The following is a 21999-nucleotide window of genomic DNA, read 5'->3' on the forward strand; positions in this document are numbered from 1 at the left end:
TGTTTGCAGGTGAACAGGACACACCAGACCCTGCGAGTCCCATTTAGTGCCCCAACCTTTGCCTGCGTTTGTCTGCACCGTCTTCTGGTGTAGAGATGGGTTTTGTCATGGGCTTGTCTCAGTCATCAGAATGTGCTTCTGCGTCAGGGCTTCAAGGTCGTGTGGATCTTCTGATGTCTTTGTTATTGGTCTGTCGTTCAATATAGATTCAACTTCCTGATGATCTTTAGCTCTTTTCCCTTGTAAAGTTTTTATTTCTGACAGAGAATCACTGCATATTAAAACCCTCATCCACCCGCTACTCCACCCACCTTAGTGCTGATCACAACCAACTCCACTGCAAAGTGGTCTCAAGTTCTGATCCTTTGACCCGTCTGTGACGGCCCTGGCTTTGTCTACTTGTGCTGTTTATGTTCATGTGAGTGACAGAAAGATAAAAAAATGAAAACAGTGAAGCCAAAGTTGCTCTTCATAGGGGCCGGTCGCTGTTATTCTGAAGGCGGTTCCGGTAGCCCTGACTGCTTCGTAACGCAACGGGCAACTTGCGATCGGTGTTTTCAGACAGGAACGGCCGAGGAGTTGTTGTCTGCTGGACCCAGTCTGGTCCAGGTTCAGGGCCGGTGCTTTCATGGAAAGTCTGAAAAACAGCAACAAGTGGTGTGACTGCTGTAATCAAGTCTTTGAACTCTGTAGTAAGTGGTTCTGCAGCTGCTGAGCACAGCAGAACCACGCATCAGGTCATGTTTTCTAGGTCCAATCATAACCTGGCCAGACATCTGACAGCAGCCGCGGCCCCACTTAAGGGAGGACGCAGTAGTAAGACAAGTCATTGTCAGAGTAAATCACAGAACAAGTCAAAACAGGTGTGGATTCCCAAAGTGTGACGTTTCACCAGGAGTTTCAGGTCAGAGCTGCGACTCCAAAGCAGAGGGAGACTTCTCCCACACTGTTAAAGCAGATTGATTTCATTTCCGTTCACTTCTGGTGTAGCAAAGCACTTGACGACATGTCCCATTTAGGACTTCAGTCATGTTGTTGAGCATCATGCACCTCTAGTGAAAGACTGCAGAACCATTTCATGACAAAACATCTGTCTTTCACAACAACATGACTGTGTTACTTAGAGTAAACCCAGTGAGCCAGTTCAGGGTTTTGGTCTTATTTGGCCATGACTTACTGTGAATCACTGCTACAATGAAGTGTGCGCTCAAGAATGTGTGGCAGCACTCCCAGGAGGATTGCAGGAGGGGGAGGTGGTGGGTTTGTGTGTGTGGAACAGAAATGGGTGGTGTAGTGTCTGTGTGGGGAACAACGCAAAACAACACAAACATCTGGGCCAGAGATGGTGAAACACCCATTGTGTGTAGAGCGCACACGTGTTTCAGCCTGCTTTCCATGTTGTGCTAAGTTTTGTGTTGACAAACACAGAAACAGGCCTTTACACAGCAGTAAGGGACAAAGGCTCGGTTTCGCTTTCAGGTCAGGACTCGGGTTGAGTTAGATCATGGGTCTGGAACCGGTTCCATCGAGGGCCGCTGCCCTGCTGGTTTTCAGCAGAGAGAGCTGAAAAATTTGTTAAATCCTGCACAAACAGGATTTAACAAATGCTGCTACTGTACCAATCCTGCTCAACAGCATGTAAACCAGGGGTGTCAAACTCAAACCAGTCCCTTGCTGGTTTTCCAGCTCTCCATGCTGATCACCTTGTTCAGGTGTGTTAAGTCAGTCAGCAGCTGGATGAGCCAACTGACACACCTGATCAAGGTGATCAGCAGGGAGAGCTGGAAAACCAGCAGGGCCAGTGGGAGACTAGAGACTTCAGCATTAAGTGTTGTGTGCCCCCTAGTGGCGTGAGAGGGAGTAGCTGTAAACGTGCACTTGACCAGCTCAGTTCCCAAAAAAGTAATGTAGCTGTACTTAATTAATACAACTTAATTAATTAATTCAATATTAGAGTACAAATAACTAGAATAAAGTAAACACTTTCCTACCTGTGATCATAAAAAATACAAATATTCTTTAATAAACAATAATACATATTAACCATCCATTTTCTACTGCTCAGTCCCATGCAGGGTTGCCGGCTACTGGAGCCTATCTCAGCTATCTACAGGCAAGAGGCAGGGTACACACTGGCCAGGGCAACACACACAGGCAGAAAAGCATTCATACACACATGGGCAATCTAGAGTGACCAATGAACCTAAGCCATGTGGGAGGAGAGAACCCACACGAACACAGGGAGAACATGCAAACTGCACACAGAAAGGCACCCGGGACAGTGCTGCCCACTGCACCACCGTACGGCCCCACATTAACCAGAAACTGCATTTTTGAGCCTATTCGCCACAAGCTGCACAGCCACACAGAAACCACAAGATAGCAGCAAAAGACAGCGGCTGAGTTGAACCTGACCTTGTGAACTCTCATCAGAGGAGCAACCTTTAACATATGATACCTGGTTATTGTTCCCATGTGAACCTGAGTCAGGTCATGCTCCAGAGACATTCCCTGTTATCAACTAAATCTTCTCACAGCTTTTAAAGTGTTGCTTTATTGGAATAGGTTTATGGAAAATCATGCATCATGTTACAATTGTAAACTTGCAAATGAAAATGAATTAAGTAGGACGATCTATTTGCTTTGCCCTGAGGAATTTCAAATAGAAGCAGAGAATCATTGATGGAAGAATGATCAAACGCAAGACAAGACAACAGTTGTATTCATTTTTCCACAGTTAAGACTCAGTTAAACTTCAGTAAATACTGAGATGTAATAATTCCGATAAAGGTCAGAATGTGGGGCAGACAGGTCTGCAGCGCCTTCCCTCTGAACTCAGCTGAGCTTCTCCTGCAGACGAGCAGAATACGCAGGTAGGAGTAGAGCACCAAGAACAGGGGGAAACCACAGAACGCAAAGGACCTGTTACGTTGATCACATTTATGTCCATGACAACATTAGCAGAGATGATAGTCATGAAGAGCAACAGACACAGACAGAAGAAGAGATATCTGAGGGAGCCAAGGTCTGAGAACACAGTGAACTCAAAGGAGGACGGGGCCACGCTGGAGATGAATTGTTGTTAAAAATTGCTGATAAAACGGCTTTAGTAACTTCCTGGGCGTTGTGCACCTTTGAATTATAACAAAGGAGCAACAAGTCTGTGCATCTTCAGAAACCGAACAATCACTTCTCTGATTTGAGGCAGGTTCAGGCCGTAAACCAGCGGGTTACTGATGGGAGGAATCACCAAATACTCCACAGACAAAATGGCAATTACAGCTGTGTTTATATCATTTTCTGTATAAAGACTTATTGAAAGCTCAATACAGACTGAGATACAGTAATTTACAAAGGTCACAATGTGGGGCAGACAGGTCTGCAGCGCCTTTCCTCTAAAATCAGAGGAACTTACCCTGCAGATGAGCAGAATACGAAGATAGGAGTAGAGGACAAAGAGCAGCGGGACGAAGACCATTAGGACAGAGATGAACTGTGCTGTTATATTAACCACTGTTGTGTCAACACAGGAGAGCTGAACCACCGACCAGTAGGTGCAAAAGAGTCTGTTCACGGTGTTTCTGCATAAAGGCAAAGTTACGGCCCGATGGAAAAAGTAGCTGAAAACAGACACAGGGTGCAGGACAGCCAAAAATAAAAGCAGTATGACCGTCCTCAGCGTCATCTTACTGTGGTAGTGTAGAGGCTGACAGATAGCCAGCAGCCTGTCATAGGCCATGACAGTGAGGATATTGATCTCATGCACTTTGAAAGTGTTAATAATGTACAACTGAATGAAGCAGAACGGACGTCAGACAGCAGGTCCATCAGGAACCTGGGGAAGAAGCCGACGGAGCCGTACACAGAGTTTAGAGACAGACAGCAGATGAAAATGTACATGGGCTGATGCAGAGACTTCTCCAGACAGACGCTCAGAATGATGACGACATTAGCAGAGATGATGGTCATGAAGAGCAACAGACACAGACAGAAGAAGAGATATCTGAGGGAGCCAAGGTCTGAGAACACAGTGAACTCAAAGGAGGACGGGGCCACGCTGGAGTTGGTCTTCATGTCTAAACACAGAAGAAAATGAGAAATCAGTCTGCAAACAAATAAATCTTAGCTATGTCCAAAAGATTCCATCAAGATGTTCACACTTAGAAATTGTAGTCTCGATTTGTTCAGTGTTCTGGGGAAAGATTTTAGCATTTTATACGTTTTCAGACACAGCATGTAGATTATGACATTCATCCTACATGTTAGACCCAGTCAACAGGAAAACAGCACACACCTGCATGAACTAATGTCAGCATGGAAACAGGACTCCTCACCCTCCCCTCATCTAACCAGCCCATCCACATTTATCCTGTCTAGTCACATGATCCCACAGGTCCAGGAGGAACCAAAAGAGCATAATGGACACGGTCACTGCTCACAGCACCACAGCTGTTCTCTTAATATCTGTATGCTTGTGATGCTTCAGATGTATTAATGATGTTATTAATAGGACAAATTACTGCTTAGTCTAAATATACACCATCCAAATCCTCACCTTGTTTTTGCATGAATTGAAACCTCACATGGTCTTAGATAAAGAATGTGGACTTACAGCCACAAAAACCTCCCCCTGGAACAACAACCTGCAGCAGAAGCTAAACAACTACAGGCTGATAGTTGAATCAACCATCAAGTCTCCCAAAGGCGGATGCACTGATTCGCAGTTCACCCTAAAACTGTTTGACTTCTGGAGGGCAAACACCTGCTACAAAGAGAGCTTTTTTATCTGCAGGCAGCGGGAAAGTGAAATGGGAAGAGTAAACTTAAAGAGGAGTGACATTCATCAGTCCACACAGAATATAAATGTAGATGATTGGCTGCTGTCTGCATGTGTGAAAGCACTGACAGTGACGGTGCGGTCACAGACCACCTGGACACTACTGAGAGCATGGCTGGTAGATTAGGTGGAGAATCAACAAATGTGAAGTAAGTGAAGAACACAAAGAGAGTTGTTAGCAGGACATGACCCTTCAGAAAAAGGACAAGTCCCCTAAAAAAGATAAAGGGGGGCTGAAAGCAGCAGCAGCAGCAGCCAACGAAGTGTGATGACCAGAGAACAGAGACTAGTGTGGCATCGTCTAGCTGAGCACACAGGACCTGACTCTGGATCAGACAGCAGGGACATGGATGTGTGTGTGGGCAGGAACGACTGGATGCACATCCAGGGAACCAGGCAGCAAAGGCCTATGTGCTGCTGGCAAACCCGAGCATGAGCAGACAAACAGAGAATGTGACTGAGTTTAGACCTCCATCAGCTACATCAGATACAAAGACATGTAACAATACATGTGCTGCTCTGGTGAAGTGTATAACATGTCAGCGGCAGGTTAAATATATTCAGAACAACTATACCAATAGCCACAAAATGGTGTTTTATTTTATAACATGGAAAGTTTTCATCAAAATAAGAGTGAGATTTTTTGTTTGAAGATGATTGTGTAATAAAATATAACTCTATACAACAGCAGAGAGAAGAAATAAATCCATGCAACTAATGTAACTGTTTTATTATTATTGTATTGGCCATGAGGTAAATGGATTCCATGAAAGGTCTGACAGGCTCATTACACAGAACAAAAATACACCTGAATACAAACTACAATATGAATATTTAAAGCTGTGTTCAGTCTACACAACTTTAATAAAGTTAACCCTAAAAAATGTATCACGGACGCCCATGAAAGACTAACAAAGCTTCAGAAGTTCTTGTCCGAGCCTGCTGGATCTTTACATGAATGGCTGACGGCTTATTTTGTGTATCCTTAGGGATCTAACAATCGCTGCTCTGATCTGAGGCAGATTCAGGCCATAAACCAGAGGATTATTCATGGGGGGAATAATCAGAAACTCCACAGACAGAACAGCTATGACAATGGTGTTTACTTCATTGACCTTATAAAGACTCAGCGAGACTTCAATGATGACAGAGAGGCAATAATTCACAAAAGTCACGATGTGGGGCAGACAGGTCTGCAGCGCCTTCCCTCTGAACTCAGCTGAGCTTCTCCTGCAGACGAGCAGAATACGCAGGTAGGAGTAGAGGACGAAGAACAGAAGAGTGAGGATCAGAGACACAGAAATGAACTGAACTGCTGTGGTCGTCACAGGCGTTCCCACACAAGAGAGCTGAACTACAGACCAGTTGGTGCAAAAGATCCTGTGCAGTTTATTCCCACACAAAGGCAAAGTGACGGCCTGATAGAAAAAGTAGCTGAAAACAGACACAGGATGCAGGACAGCCAAAAATAAAAGCAGTATGACCGTCCTCAGCGTCATCTTACTGCGGTAGTGTAGAGGCTGACAGATAGCCAGCAGCCTGTCATAGGCCATGACAGTGAGGAGGGTCATCTCATGTGTTTTGTATGTGTAAATAACATACATCTGGGTCAAACAGAACAGGCGCGAGATGAGATGAGCGTCAGACAGCAGGTCCATCAGGAACCTGGGGAAGAAGCCGACGGAGCCGTACACAGAGTTTAGAGACAGACAGCAGATGAAAATGTACATGGGCTGATGCAGAGACTTCTCCAGACAGACGCTCAGAATGATGACGACATTAGCAGAGATGATGGTCATGAAGAGCAACAGACAGAGACAGAAGAAGAGATATCTGAGGGAGCCAAGGTCTGAGAACACAGTGAACTCAAAGGAGGACGGGGCCACGCTGGAGTTGCTCATGGCTAGACCACAACACTGCTGGAACAAGAGACCTGAAGAAGAAATGTGAGCATTAATATAAAGTTAAAATCCAGGGTGCAATCAAATGAATGAATTAGACATAACAGAAACAATTAGTCAGGACCACTTAATCCATTCTCATCAGCTGTATCCTGTGTCACCCGCCTGTATGAACCAGTGGGCTTCATGTATTGACTGAGACCTGTGGGGACGTGCAGCACCCTCCCCTGATCTAACCACGCCGAGGCAGCCCATCCACATTTATCCTGTTTCACCGAGAGCCGTCACATGTTCCTGCAAGTCCAGGAGGAACCACAGCCAAAGGCACGACACTGAAAGCTCACACAAGCTTTCTGAAAGAATTTGAAGAAAATAAATTAGGTAATGTTTAACGAAAACTTACCGTAAGTGGACTCTTACTTACTAAAGTACTAAACTTATACTAATACTTACTAAAAAAAAATAAAAGTTGAAATGAAATATTTATTTTGAGTTCAATATAGTAAATACACGTTTATTAAACTCTTTTAAAAATCTTAGATAGTATCAACCTATCTGCTAGAATACATATACTTAACTTAAAAAACTAATTACAAAATTGATTTAACTTAAAACATTTATAATACCAATTATGTTATCCAATTGCTTCACTTTTATTACTAATTTCGAATTCAATTTAAATCATTTATCCAGACCACTGAAATCATAAAAAACAAAAAAAAAACACTCAAATCAAATGTATTCTTGTTGTACTTTATTTTAAACTCAAAATCAGAATTGACCAAAGTAAAACTTATAAAAAGTTAGTTAAAAGTGCAAGTTCCTCTTTGGGTGGAGTTTGTGTGGCAATTGGCCTTTCGCGCCACTAGAGGCACTCTTCTGTTTTGTTTTCCTCCACACTTCTTGAATAATTGTTGCCGTTTCCTGTGCTGTTTCCAAGCTTGTTGTTAATTTGATGCACATGCGTTTAGGGTATTTAAGTCCTGCCTGTTGGTTCTTCGTTGCTGGTGTGTCACGAGTCGTAAGCCAGGAAGCTACGCTCAAGTTAAAGAGAGGAGTTTTGATGAAGTGGAGTTTTTGTTTTCTTTTGATGTCCTGTGTTTTGTCTCTGAGGTTTGTACCGTGTTGTTGTGTCCATGTTTAGGTTTGTTTGCTTGTAAGGAACAGAGTGTGTTTAGTTTTAGCCTGTATGTATTCAGTGCTGGTCAGGTTCTTTACCCTTAGGATTCAGTGCTTGTTTAGTTGTCTCAAGTCGTTGTCTTGTATGTCCATGTTTAGAGTTTATGTTGCCTGTATAAGACGGAGCGTTAGTTTAGTGTAGTTTATGATACCTGTCCCTGCTAAGCAGCGATATTAAGTTCAGTTTTAGTTCTGATCTTTGGTCCTGCCCCATGCACTGAATTTATGTTTATCTACCTATTCCAGCAGGAACACAACCGACCTTTAATGTCAGTTGTCGATGTGACGTTGATGTAATGTTGAAACAATGTTAATGCTAATGGTTGTAAAAAGGTTAACAAAATACCTATAAATTAACGTTGACATATGGTTGAAATAATGTCAGTTGTTGACGTAACGTTGAAACAACGTTTAATGCTAACGGTTGTAAAAATGCCTGAAAAATACCTTTCCTTTAAATCAACGTTGACATATGGTTAAAACAATGTCAGTTGTTTTCGTGACATTAAAGAAATGTTGATACAAAAATGTTGAGACAATATTGCCATATTGTTGAGGCAGCGACCGACCTGAAAGATAGAATCATGGTGAGATTGCAGCACTGAGAGCGATCCCTACAACAACAATAACTGAAACCAATGAGCTGATATACGCTTTCGCATTAGTGATCCTGGAGGTGCTTGGCTATAAGACTAACCATGGGAGCCATGAGAAACAATACCTATCATGGAAACAAAGGTTGGAGGCAAAAATAAAGGCAGCTCGAAGGGAAGTCAGAGAGGTGCAAAAAAAAGGCTGATGCCCAAGAGGTACAGCCAGATGTCCATACCTGAAGCACTCGACACTGCCAAGCAAAGGCTACAAGCCTTGGCCAGCCGCCTAAAGAGATACACCAGAGACAACGAAGCCAGACAAATAAACTGGCTGTTTGCAACACAATCTGCAAAAGTGTCCTCTCAATGGCAGGGTAATAACAGCAGAGCAGACCCACCAAGGCTGGAAACTGAACAGTACTGGAAAGGCATATGGGAAAGGGAGGAGTCACACAACAGCGATGCACAGTGGCTGGTGAACCTAAGGGAAGATCACAGCAACCTCCCTAAACAGAATCCAGTGACTATCACAGTGGCAGACATCCAACATAGAGTCTCAGGTATGAAAAACTGGACAGCAGCCGGCCCTGACATGATCCATGCCTACTGGCTAAAGAAGCTCACTGCAATCCATGAGCGCCTGGCAGCACAAATGAACCAGCTGCTAAGGGATGGGACTCACCCTGAATGGCTAACCGAAGGGCGAACGATCCTGCTAATGAAGGATCCCTCAAAGGGAACAGTCTCATCCAACTACCGGCCAAAAACCTGTCTCTCCACAACATGGAAGCTCATGTCAGGCATCATCGCAGCTAAGAAAAGTGAGGACATGGGTCAATACATGAGCGAAGCACAGAAGGGCATTGGTAAGGATACCAGAGGAGCCAAACACCAACTCCTGGTAGACAGAACAGTCGCCCAAGACTGCAGAATGCGACACACCAACCTGTGCACAGCCTGGATCGACTACAAGAAAGCCTATGACTCAATGCCACACACATGGATCACTGAATGCTTGGAGCTGTACAAAATCAACAGAACTCTAAGGGCCTTCATTGCAAACTCAATGAGGTTGTGGAGAACCACCCTTGAAGCCAATGGGAAGCCACTTGCCCAAGTATCCATCAAATGTGGCATATACCAAGGAGATGCACTGTCCCCACAGCTGTTCTGTGTAGGTCTGAACCCCCTCAGCCAATTCACGTTTGAGAAATGTGGGAGGATGGTGACAAAGAGAGGCAAGGTAATCCACATAGAAGGGGTCTCACTCCCAGAAGGAACAATAGCAGACATTAAAGACAGTTACAGGTACCATGGAATACCCTAGGCGAACGGAAACCTTGAACAGGCAACAAGGAAAGCAGCAACAGCCAAATACCTCCAACGAGTAAGGCAAGTCCTAAGAAGCCAGCTCAATGGCAAGAACAAATCCCGTGCAATAAACAGCTACGCCCTGCCAGTGATCAGATACCCTGCGGGAATAATAAGGTGGCCAAAGGAAGAGATACAGACCACAGATGTTAAGACACGAAAGCTCCTCACCATGCATGGAGGATTCCACCCCAAATCCAGCACCCTGAGACTGTACGCTAGCCGCAAAGAAGGAGGCCGGGGACTAGTGAGCGTGAGAGCCACTATCCAGGATGAAACATCCAAGATCCATAAGTACATCAAGGTTAAGACCCTGACAGATGAAGTGCTGAGTGAATGTCTCAGGCAGTGGAGAACAGAGGATGAGATGCTGGAAGAGGGATCATCATGGGGGGACAAGCCCTTACACGGGATGTACCACCGGAACATAACTGAAGTGGCTGATCTCAACAAATCCTACCAATGGCTTGAAAAGGCTGGGCTGAAGGACAGCACAGAGGCACTTATCCTGGCTGCACAGGAGCAGGCCCTGAGCACCAGAGCCATAGAGGCCCAGATCTACCACACCAGACAAGACCTGAGACGGTCCAGCACATAACTGCAGGGTGTAAGATGCTGGCAGGCAAAGCATACATGGAACGCCATAACCAAGTGGCTGGCATAGTATACAGGAACATCTGCGCGGAGTATGGACTGGAAACCCCAAGGTCAAAGTGGGAAACACCTCCCAAGGTGGTAGAGAACGAGCGAGCCAAGATCCTGTGGGACTTCCAGATACAGACAGACAGAATGGTAATGGCGAACCAACCAGACATTGTGGTGGTGGACAAAGAGCAGAGGAAAGCCGTAGTGGTGGATGTGGCAATACCAAGCAATGGCAACATCAGGAAAAAGGAACATGAGAAACTAGAGAAATACCAAGGGCTCAGAGAAGAACTGGAGAAGGCTTGGAAGGTGAAGGCCACAGTGGTGCCTGTGGTGATCGGAGCACTGGGGGCAGTGACCCCCAAACTGGAGGAGTGGCTACGACAGATCCCTGGAAAAACATCCGACATCTCAGTCCAGAAAAGTGCAGTCCTAGGAACAGCAAGGATACTGCGCAGAACCCTCAAGCTTCCTGGCCTCTGGTAGAGGACCCGAGCTTGGAAAGTGGATGAAACCACCCGCGGAGGGTGAGAATAGAGTGTGTGTGTGTGTGTGTATATATAGTACACAAACCTCATGCACTTCCAATCTGCCTGTGGGCCTGGATTACACATCACTGCTCCACCTGGTGCATGAATGTGCAATTGCATGTAATTTCCTAAAAAAGATTTAGGGGGCGTTAACAAGGCAGCTGCAGATTAAGTACATCACAGTGGGGGGTCATGATCAGAGTAGGTAGGCTTGGTGGAATGGTACCTAAGTCATGCTAATGTCATGAACAGATCGGCGTGAAATCCGGCAGGAACGAGGCAGCGAAAATTTGCCGCACCATCTGTAGCTGTTGAAGTAGCCTTTTCACTGACTTAACCTGCTTAACTACAACTGCACAGTCACAAGTGCAGGTGTTTGGGCCGTCCAGGATCTGGTCATGAGATCAGTACTTGTCTACTAACGTTAGACAAGCTTTGGAAATCAATCTTACTAATTATTTGAATCATTATCTACATTCAGAGTATTTGCAGCTCTGAACAGTTTAAAAAAAGCTTTCTCCCACAATGAGAGATTTAGTTTTAGACAAAATGGATTACACAAGGTTTGTTTATGTGTTGCCCTGCGATGGACTGGCAACCTGTTCAGGGTGTAACCCGCCTCTCATCCATAGCCAGTTGGGATAGGCTCCAGCCCCCCCGCGACCCCACATATGGGATTAAGCGGTAGAAGATGGATGGATGGTTTACAGCAGCTTCATTTACCACCAGTGAACAATCATTAAAAATAGGTTTAAAGGTAGCTTTGATTACTGTACATGTCGAAAGCAAAGGGCTTCAGCTCACATGGAGGTTAACCTGGAGGCTGCACGGTGAGCCAAAAGCATAAAAAATGAAGTCAGATCAGGTTGTTAAAATAATCCACACAAAGTAAATACATTAAACTTTCAGGACTGATAAGTACCATTCACAATAAGACAGGAAGATAGAACTTACAAGTACTTTAATAAGTAATGGATGTTTAACGTCTATAGTCCCGTAAACTGGTTTTGTGCTAAAGGATTATTTCTGTTATATAGTATTAACAATTTTCTGTATCCTTCCAAACCCTAAAATGACTCCCCTGATCTGAGGCAGGTTCAAGCCATAAACTAGAGGATTATTGATGGGAGCAATGATCATACTGTAGACTCTAGAGACAAAACAACAATAACAACAGGATTTACTTCATTAACCTTAAAATTATTAGGTGAAACATCACAGAATAAAGAAATGACATGGTGGCAATAATAGAGAGGCAAACAATAATATATATAATTCATTTACTGATGACCTCCAGGTTGGTCTTAAGAAAGTTTAAAAGCAAATTAAACTTCAGATCCCATAGAAGCACAAAACTAATTTCAAGTATATTTTTGTGACTGTTGGATTTTGAATTATGTAGGAACTAGTTTGTGCATCTTCATCAATGCAGAAATGACTCCTCTGATTTGAGGCAGATTCAAGCCATAAACTAGAGGATTACTGATGGGGGGAATGATCAGAAACTCCAGAGACACAGCCACAATAACAAATGTATTCACTTCATCAACCCTATAAAGACTCAGTGAGACTTCACAAAACACAGAGATGCAAAAGTTTAGAAATGTGATGACGTGGGGCAGACAGGTCTGCAGAGCCTTCCCTCTAAACTCAGACAAGCTTTTTCTGCAAACCAGGAGAATACGAAGGTAGGAGTAGAGGACAAAGACCAGCGGCAGGAAGATAAACGCTGCCCCAACAAACTGGCCTGAAAGGCTGAGCTCAGATGTGTCCTCACAGGAGAGCTGCATGACAGACCAGCTGGTGCAAAAGATCCTGCTCAGTTTATAGCCACATAAAGGCAAATAACTGAGCCGATAGAACAGGTGGCCTAACATACACACGGGGTACAACACAGCAACAAGCAGCAGATACAGTATCATCCTGAATGACATCTTACTGTGGTAGTGTAGAGGCTGACAGATAGCCAGCAGCATGTCATAGGTCATGACAGTAAGGATATTGATCTCATGAGCTTTGTATGTGTGAATAACATAAATCTGTAGGAAGCAGAACGGACGCGAGATGAGATGAGCGTCAGACAGCAGATCCATCAGGAACCTGGGGAAGAAGCCAACGGAGCCGTACACAGAGTTTAGAGACAGACAGCAGATGAAAATGTACATGGGCTGATGCAGAGACTTCTCCAGACAGACGCTCAGAATGATGACGACATTAGCAGAGATGATGGTCATGAAGAGCAACAGACACAGACAGAAGAAGAGATATCTGAGGGAGCCAAGGTCTGAGAACACAGTGAACTCAAAGGAGGACGGGGCCACGCTGGAGTTGCTCATGGCTGCACAACAGCAGAGCTCAGAGACAAGTAAAAACAGTTCAATGTAAAAAATTGAAAGCAATAAAACTATGTCTGAATTCAAATATGACACTTGAACACCATGTAGATATTAAGCCTGACTCAATAACTATAACTAGAAAGTAGTAGTACAACATAATGAATGTATAGTGTCCAAGGACCCATAAGTTAAAAGGCAGAGCTACAGATTTATATGTACATACCGACATTCAATATTCAAAGTGTACCAAGTAAGAGTCACCCTCAGGTTGAAGCACCATCACAAACTGTGGCTAACTCTGTGTATTAGACAAATACACAGTCACTGCATCCTATCAAATCACATCCCTCCCCTGACCTCATCCATGGGGGCAGCTGCTCCATCTTTATTTTGTTTTGCTGTGATTACGTATGTATGTACCTTTGGAGATTCGTTTCACCTAACAACATGCTGATCACACAATATTACACCAAAATGATTTAAAGAGATTATGGCTGACAAACAACTGACAAGGTTAATGTAAAACCTTTTAATTTTTCTAATGATAGGAATTCTAACTAAGGAATTGTTGGATGCAATAAAATCAATCAAGTTGGTTAATGGTCGAAAGAAAGCCGCACTGTAAGAGGGCTCTGCCTTACGTGAAACCATTCTGTTCGATGCTCGCCTCATTCTTTTAGTTGTGGAAGGCGTACTAATAATCTACTGCTGGCCCACTGGCCAAAAATCTGTGGGAAAGTGTGGGTTTATTATCAGAACAACTTGGTTTGAAAGCCTGTGTCTCCATTATTTCTGCCACTGCAGGCCAGAAATCCCTGAGGTGAGGGATGTGGGAGGTCACTAAGGGACAAAAGGTTGAGCATTTGTTAAGCAGAACCAGGCTTTCCAGTACATCCATCCATCCATTTTCCATCCATCCATCCATTTTTATCCGCTTATCCGGGACCAGGTCGCGGGGGCAGCAGTCTGAGCAGAGAGTTCCAGACTTCCCTCTCCCTGGACACTTTCTCCAGCTCTTCCGGCGGGACCCCAAAGCGTTTCCAGGCCAGCCGAGAGACTTAGTCTCTCCAGCGAGTCCTGGGTCTTCCTCGGGGCCTCCTACCAGTGGGACATGTCTGGAACACCTCCCCAGGGAGGCGTCCAGGAGGCATCTGAACCAGATGCCCGAGCCACCTCAACTGGCTCCTCTCGATGTGGAGGAGCAGCGACTCTACTCCGAGCTCCTCCCGGGTGACAGAGCTCCTCGCCTTATCTCTAAGGGAGCGCCCAGCCACCCCACGGAGGAAGCTCATTTCAGCCGCTTGTATCTGTGATCTTGCCCTTTCGGTCATGACCCAAAGCTCATGACCATAGGTGAGAGTTGGAACGTAGATTGACCGGTACACCGACCGCATTACTGCAGCCGCCGCACCGATACGTCTGTCAAACTCACGCTCCTTCCTTTCCTCACTCGTGAACAAGACCCCAAGATACTTGAACTCCTTCACAATGGGGGAAAAACTCTCCTCCAACCTGGAGAGCAAACCACCTTTTTCCGGTCGAGATGGCCTCAGATTTGGAGGAACTGATTCTCATCCCAGCCCCTTCACACTCAGCTGCAAACCGCACCAGCGCACGCTGGAGGTCCTGGCCCGATGAAGCCAACGGGACAACATTATCTGCAAAAAACAGAGACACTATCCTGTGGTCCCCAAACCAGACCCCATCCGGCCCCTGGCTGTGCCTTGAAATTCTGTCCATAAAAATAATGAACAGAACCGACAAAGGGCAGCCCTGCCGAAGTCCAACATGCACCGGGAACAGGTCTGACTTATTGCTGGCAATGCGAACCAAGCTCCTGCTCCGGTTGTACAGAGACCGAACAGTCCTTAGCAAAAACTTTGGACTCCATACTCCCGGAGCACCCCGCACAGGATGTCACGAGGGACGCGGTCAAATGCCTTCTCCAGATCCACAAAGCACATGTAGACTGGTTGGGCAAACTCCCACAAACCCTCAAGCACCCTGCTGAGGGTATAAAGTTGGTCCAGCGTTCCACGACCAGGCCGAAAACCACATTGTTCCTCCTGTATCCAAGGTTCGACTATCGGCCGAATTCTCCTCTCCAGTACCCTGGCATAGACTTTCCCAGGGAGGCTGAGAAGTGTGCTCCCCCTATAGCTGGAACATACTCTACTGTCCCCCTTCTTGTAAAGAGGGACAACCACCCCGGTTGTCCAGTCCAGAGGAACTGTCCCCCTCATCCACGCAATGTTGCAGAGGCGTGTCACCCAAGACAGCACCACAACATCCAGAGAATTGAGGTACTCAGGACGGATCTCATCCACCCTTTGCTGCTCTGCCACCAAGGAGCTTACTAACTACCTCGGTGACCTCAGCCTGGGTGATGGGCAAGTCCGCCTTTGAGTCCCCTGCCTCTGCTTCCTCAGCAGAAGGCATATCGAAGGGTTTGAGGAGATCCTCAAAGTACTCCTTCCACCGTCCAATAACATCCCCAGTTGAGGTCAACAGCTCCCCACCTCCACTGAAAACAGAGTTGGTAAATTCAATTCAATTCAATTTTATTTATATAGCGCCAAATCACAACAAAGTTATTTCAAGGCACTTTACAAAGTAAGGTTCAAAACCTCACACAACTAAACCCAACAAATCCCACATACAGCAAGCATTTAATTTGACAGCAACAGTGGAGAGAAAAAACTCCCTCTCTAACGAGAAAGAAACCTCCAGCAGAACCAGACTGGATGTGGCGGCCATCTGCCTCGACCGGTTGAGGTGAGAGGATAGAGAGAGAGAAAAGCACAGCAACAACAACAAGCAACAACAGAGCACAGGCAGGATGGTTGGATCCGCAGCTGCCCATCACAGACACCAAACTTTGAGTCCTATGATACCTGTAGGTGAGGACAGAGAGGGAGAGAGGGGGGGGGGGGGAGAGAGGAGAGAAGCACAACTACTGGAGAGAAAGAGACAAGGTTATTTTAACATGGAACAATGATGGGAGGTTATTGGACAGAGGAGGTGGAAGGAAACAGAGAAGCTCAGTGTATAAATTAAGTCCCCCAGCAGTCTATGTCTATTGCAGCTCAACTAAGAGATGGTTCCTGTGACTAACAATAATTGCCAGTGACCTGAACTATCTCTGACTATAAGCTTTATCAAAAAGGAAGGTTTTAAGCCTAATCTTAAAGGTGGAGAGTGTGTCAGCTTCTCGAACCTGAAGAGGGAGCTGGTTCCAGAGGAGAGGAGCTTGGTAGCTAAAAGCTCTGCCCCCCGTTCTACATTTAAACACTCTAGGAAGCACAAGTAACCCAGCACTCTGAGAACAAAGTGTTCTGCTGGGAGCATAAGGAACTATGAGGTCTTTAAGATAAGAAGGAGCTTTATCATTGAGTACTTTGTTGGTGAGTAGGAGAATTTTAAATTCTATCCTACATTTTACAGGCAGCCAGTGCAGAGAAGCTAATGTAGGAGAAATGTGATCTCTCTTTCTAAGTCCTGTCAAAACTCTGGCTGCAGCATTTTGAATAAGCTGTAGGCTTTTAAGGAGCTGTTAGGACATCCTATGAGTAAGGAGTTACAGTAGTCCAGCCTAGAGGTAACAAATGCATGGATCAGTTTCTCTGCATCGCTCTGAGAGAGGATGCTTCTGATTTTAACTATATTTCTAAGGTGGAAGTAGGCGGTTCTGGAGATTTGTTTAATGTATGATGTAAAAGAGAGATCCTGGTCAAAGATGACACCAAGGTTCCTCACAGTAGAATCTGAAGCTAATGTAATGCCATCCAGGGTGGCTATCTGACTCAATAGTGTCCCTCTCAGATTTTTAGGCCCAACAATAAGAATATCGGTTTTATCTGAGTTTAGTTGAAGGAAGTTTTGGGACATCCAGGATTTGATGTCTTTTAAACAACCCTGAATTTTGACTAGTTGATCTGTTTCATTTGGTTCCAAGGACATATATAGCTGAGTATCATCTGCGTAAAAATGAAAATTAATAGAATGCTTTCTAATAATCTCACCTAGAGGAGACATGTATAGGCTAAACAGAATTGGACCCAGCACAGAACCCTGTGGTACTCCATAGCTAATCCTTCTGCGTGTGGAGAATTTATCATTAACATGAACAAACTGGAATCTGTTCAACAAATAGGATTAAAACCATCCCAATGCTGTTCCTTTAATCCCGATTCTATGTTCTAGTGTCTGTAATAGAATGTTATTATCAATTGTATCAAATGCAGCACTAAGATCTAACAGGACAAGGACAGAAACTAGACCATTGTCCGAAGCTAATAGAAGATCATTAGTGACTCTAACCAGAGCTGTTTCTGTGCCATGATGTTTTCTAAATCCTGACTGAAAATCTTCGTACAGGTTATTCCCACTAAGGTGGTCAGATAATTGTTTAGCCACGATTTTTTCCAGAATCTTGGAAATAAAGGGTAAATTTGAAATGGGCCTATAGTTGGCTAGTTGTCCAGGGTCAAGGGTTAGTTTTTTCAATAGAGGTTTGACCACAGCCACCTTAAAGGCCTGTGTTACATATCCTAGTTGTAAAGATTGGTTGATTTGATTTAATATGGACGAGCTGATTAAAGGTAGAACTTCTTTGAGTAATCTGGTTGGGATTGGATCTAAAAGACAAGTGGACGACTTGGAAGAGTTGATTATTGAGGTTAACTCCATATGAGTTATGGGGGAGAAGCTGTCTAGGTAAGACAGAGGATTTAATAAATTTAAAGTTGATGGATCTAGACAGTGCTTTCTGTCATTTGGAAGAAGTCACTGCAGAATGTTTTTTCTAATGATGATAATTTTATTAGTAAAGTAGTTCATAAAGTCATTGCTGCTGAGATTTAAGGGGATAGTAGACTCAACACAGCTATGACTCTTTGTCAGCCTGGCTACAGTGCTGAAAAGAAACCTGGGGTTGTTTTTGTTTTCCTCAATTAGGGAGGAGTAATATGTTTTTCTATTAGCACAAAGTGCTTTTTTATATTTCATTAGATTGTCCTTCCATGCAATGCAGTTTACATTTATTTTGTTGGAACGCCACTGTCTTTCTAGTTGTCTAGTCCTTTGCTTTAGGCTGCGGATCTCTGAGTTATACTACGGAGCTAACCTCCTCTGATTCACTGTCTTCTTCTTCAGAGGAGCCACTGTGTCTAACATTGTACGTAGAGAAGCTGCAGCATCATCTACAAGACAGTCAACCTGTTCATAAGGATTAAGGTGACTGTTCTCTGTGTATCTACAAGACATTGAGGCAAAAGATGATGGAATCATCTGCTTGAATCTGGCAACAGCATTGTCAGATAAACATCTGCTATAGTAACATTTTTTTCCAGCTATTGTAGGGTCAATTGTGCTAAATTCAAAAGTTAATAAGAAATGGTCAGATAACAGAGGGCTTTGGGGAAGAACTATTAAATTATCAATTTCAACCCCAAATGTCAGGACAAGATCGAGGGTATGGTTAAAATGATGAGTGGGTTCATTTACATGCTGAGTAAAAGCAATAGTGTCTATTAAGGAGTTAAAAGCAGTGCGGAGACAGTTACTGTCAACATCTACATGAATGTTAAAGTCTCCCACTACAATGAGGAGTAATTAATAAATCTGCTTTATAAATTGCTGCTACTCCTCCACCTCTACCTGTACTTCTTGGAACATGATAGTTGATGTGACTCATTGGAGTCGACTCATTTAAAGTAACATATTCATCCTGCTGCAGCCAGGTTTCAGTGAGACAGAACAGATCTATGTAATGGTCACTTATCAAGTCATTTATTAAAAAGGATTTAGATGAGAGAGATCTGATATTTAATAAACCACACTTTATTAACTTACTGTTACTTTGTTCCGTAAGAGGAACTGTTTCGATGTTTTTTAAATTCTGGTAAGTCACTCCTCTTTGATTTGTTTGTGACTTGTATAGTTTAGGTGGTAGAGAAGCAGACACAGTCTCTATGCGATAACTAAGACTAAGAGTGGGTGGCGGCTGTAGAGAACATGCAGAGAGGCGTGTAAGACTGCGACTCTGCGTCCTGGGCTCCACTCTGAGTTGTCACGGAGTGGGGAGACTAAGCCACATGGCCATGTTACTAGAGAGCAGAGAGGCTCCGTTCAACGTGGGATGGACGCCGTCTCTTCTAATCAGCCCAGGTTTTCCCCAAAAAGTGCTCCAATTAGCCACAAAGCCCACTCCAATCCTGCAACTAGCGTAAACCTATTACAGATACCATTACCATCACTAAAGGAGGCAGAGGATAAGCTAAACATAAGACACACCGAGCACCGAACAGAGCGAGAGGGAGAGGAAAAGGGGGAAGCCACAGCAGGAAAGTAAGCTAGGAGCTACGCTAGCGGAGAAAACACTTAGATAACAGTGTAAATTAGCAGGATGTTTAATGAAAGGAAAAGATGCTTGAGTGTTACAAGCTTCTTTTGAAACTTTTAGCAGTCGCTATCAGATATAAAACGATAATATTTAGAAAAGAGCGGAGAGTAACGCTGTACACACACAGCGGCAGCAAACCTCAGTAACCGGAAGTGCCGTGATACGCCTACCGTCAGTCAGCCACCCAATCAAAGGACTGCTTCCCACTCCTGAGGTGTTGAACGGTTTGCCAGAATCTCTTTGCGGCCAAGCGATAATCCTCCTCCATGGCCTCCCAAAACTCCTCCCAGGCCCGAGTTTTTGCCTCCGCAATGGCACTGGCTGCAGCACGCTTGGCCTGCCGGTACCCATCAGCTGCCTCAGGAGTCCCACAGGTCAACCAGACCTGGTAGGACTCCTTCTTCAGCTTGATGGCGTCCCTTTTATGAGCACCCTGATCTGCTATTCTTGAATAACATTTTTTAACATGGAGCTAATCAACTGGTCACTCCGGCCGGGGAGCTACAAACGCCGACGGGGGCCATGGTTACTCGGCTGACGGAATTACACGAGAAGATGGCCCAGATTGAAGGACTGACAAGTAACATCTCAGCTCGTTCAGATGATTTGCATCAGAGGATGACCCGGATTGAGGGACTGATCAGTAACATCTCAGCTCGTTCGGATGCCCGGATTGCAGGACTGACTAATAAGATCTCACCCCGTTCGGAGGAAGACAAGAGACTGAGGGATAACATCTGCAGACAGACTGAACACTTGGTTGCTATGGTTACAGCCTTGTCTGACAGGCTTGAGGAGATGTCACGGGTGACCCATGGTCCCACAAGAGGCGATGAAGCCCTGAGTTCTGACCGATTGGAGTATTGATCTAGACAAATTAGTCATGGATTGTTAAAATGTATTAGAATTGGCTGTGTATTACTCTGTCCCTTCTCCCTCACCCCTCCCTCCAATCTAGCTCACCAGCTGTGCCTCTATCTATCCTCTTCCCCTGTTGTGACTCCCTTTAAGGACAAATGTTGGACTGACCCGTAAACATCTTGGTCGGCCTTACTTCTATAAACAACACCTCACTACACTGATGCAGATACACCCCCTCCCACACCACCTTACAGTCTCACTGTCTGCTCTCCGACCTTATCTATCTGTCCTGATGAACCCAGGAAAAAAATCCAGCAAGGTTTCCACTTGTACTGTGTGCCACTGTATGTGCGTGTTTTGTGTTATGTGCTTCCACTGTCGGACTTGCGCCGGGTAACCTGGCTGCTGATGGGAATTTCCCCGCTGTGGGACTAATAAAGGCATTCTATTCTCTTACCTACGGCGTCCACCCACGGGTTCGGGGATTACCACCAAGACAGGCACCGGAGACCCTACGTCCAAACCTCCGAACGGCCGCGTTGACAATGGAGACGGAGAACATAGTCCACTTGGACTCTATGTCTCCCACCTCCCTCGGAATCTGGTCAAAGCTCTCCTGGAGGTGTGAGTTAAAGGTCTGTCTGACAGAGGGTTCAGCCAGACGTTCCCAACAGACCCTCACAATACGTTTGGACTTGCCAAGTCATTCCAGCCTCCTTCCCTACCAACGGATCCTACTCACCACCAGGTGGTGATCAGTTGACAGCTCAGCCCTTCTCTTCACCCGAGTGTCCAAAACATATGGCCGAAGGTCAGGTGAAACGACTACAAAGTCTATCATTGACCTCTGGCCTAGGGTGTCCTGGTGCCATGTGCACCAATGGACACCTTTATGTTCGAACATGGTGTTTGTTATGGTCAAACTCTGCCTAGCACAGAAGTCCAATAACATAACACCATTCGGGTTCAGATCAGGGAGGCCGTTCCTCCCAATCACGCCCCTCCAGGTTTCACTGCCGTTGCACACATGGGCATTGAAATCTCCCAGAAGAACGATGGCGTCCCCAGTTGGAGCACTTTCCAATGCTCCCTCTGGAGACCCCAAGAAGGCTGGGTAATCCACACTACCGTTTTGCCCGTAAGCACAAACGACAGTGAGTGACCTATCCCCCACCCGAAGGCGCAGGGAAGCGACCCTCTCGTCCACCGGGGAAAACTCCAACACATGGCGGCTAAGCTGGGGACACACACTCACACCTACAGTACGGGCATTTCAGAGTGACCAATAAACCTAATGCATATTTTTGGACCGTGGGAGGAAGCTGGAGAACCCGGAGAGAACA

The 21999-nt window shown here is 45.1% G+C and overlaps 2 protein-coding genes and 1 pseudogene across 2 annotated transcripts; all 3 read right to left on the reverse strand.

Moving 5' to 3' along the window:
* Nucleotides 1–469: 469 nt before the first annotated feature.
* LOC114846923 (olfactory receptor 10J5-like) lies at nt 470–4074 on the reverse strand (annotated as a pseudogene).
* Nucleotides 4075–5715: 1641 nt separating this feature from the next.
* On the reverse strand, nt 5716–6750 carry LOC114846924 (olfactory receptor 10J5-like). The gene has a single exon (XM_029136170.3). It carries the CDS (start codon nt 6736–6738, stop codon nt 5788–5790), a length of 951 nt encoding a protein of 316 aa, XP_028992003.1. The 5' UTR covers nt 6739–6750; the 3' UTR covers nt 5716–5787.
* Nucleotides 6751–11892: 5142 nt separating this feature from the next.
* On the reverse strand, nt 11893–13392 carry LOC114846925 (olfactory receptor 6K3-like). The gene has a single exon (XM_029136171.2). It carries the CDS (start codon nt 13390–13392, stop codon nt 12451–12453), a length of 942 nt encoding a protein of 313 aa, XP_028992004.1. The 3' UTR covers nt 11893–12450.
* Nucleotides 13393–21999: the final 8607 nt, after the last annotated feature.

This window comes from Betta splendens, chromosome 21 (assembly GCF_900634795.4).
Source record: "Betta splendens chromosome 21, fBetSpl5.4, whole genome shotgun sequence".
Classification (NCBI taxonomy): domain Eukaryota; kingdom Metazoa; phylum Chordata; class Actinopteri; order Anabantiformes; family Osphronemidae; genus Betta; species Betta splendens.

Excerpts from the sequence above, each read along its gene's own strand:
- LOC114846925 (XM_029136171.2), bottom strand. The coding sequence starts at position 13,392 with ATGAGCAACTCCAGCGTGGCCCCGTCCTCCTTTGAGTTCACTGTGTTC.
- LOC114846924 (XM_029136170.3), bottom strand. The coding sequence starts at position 6,738 with ATGAGCAACTCCAGCGTGGCCCCGTCCTCCTTTGAGTTCACTGTGTTC.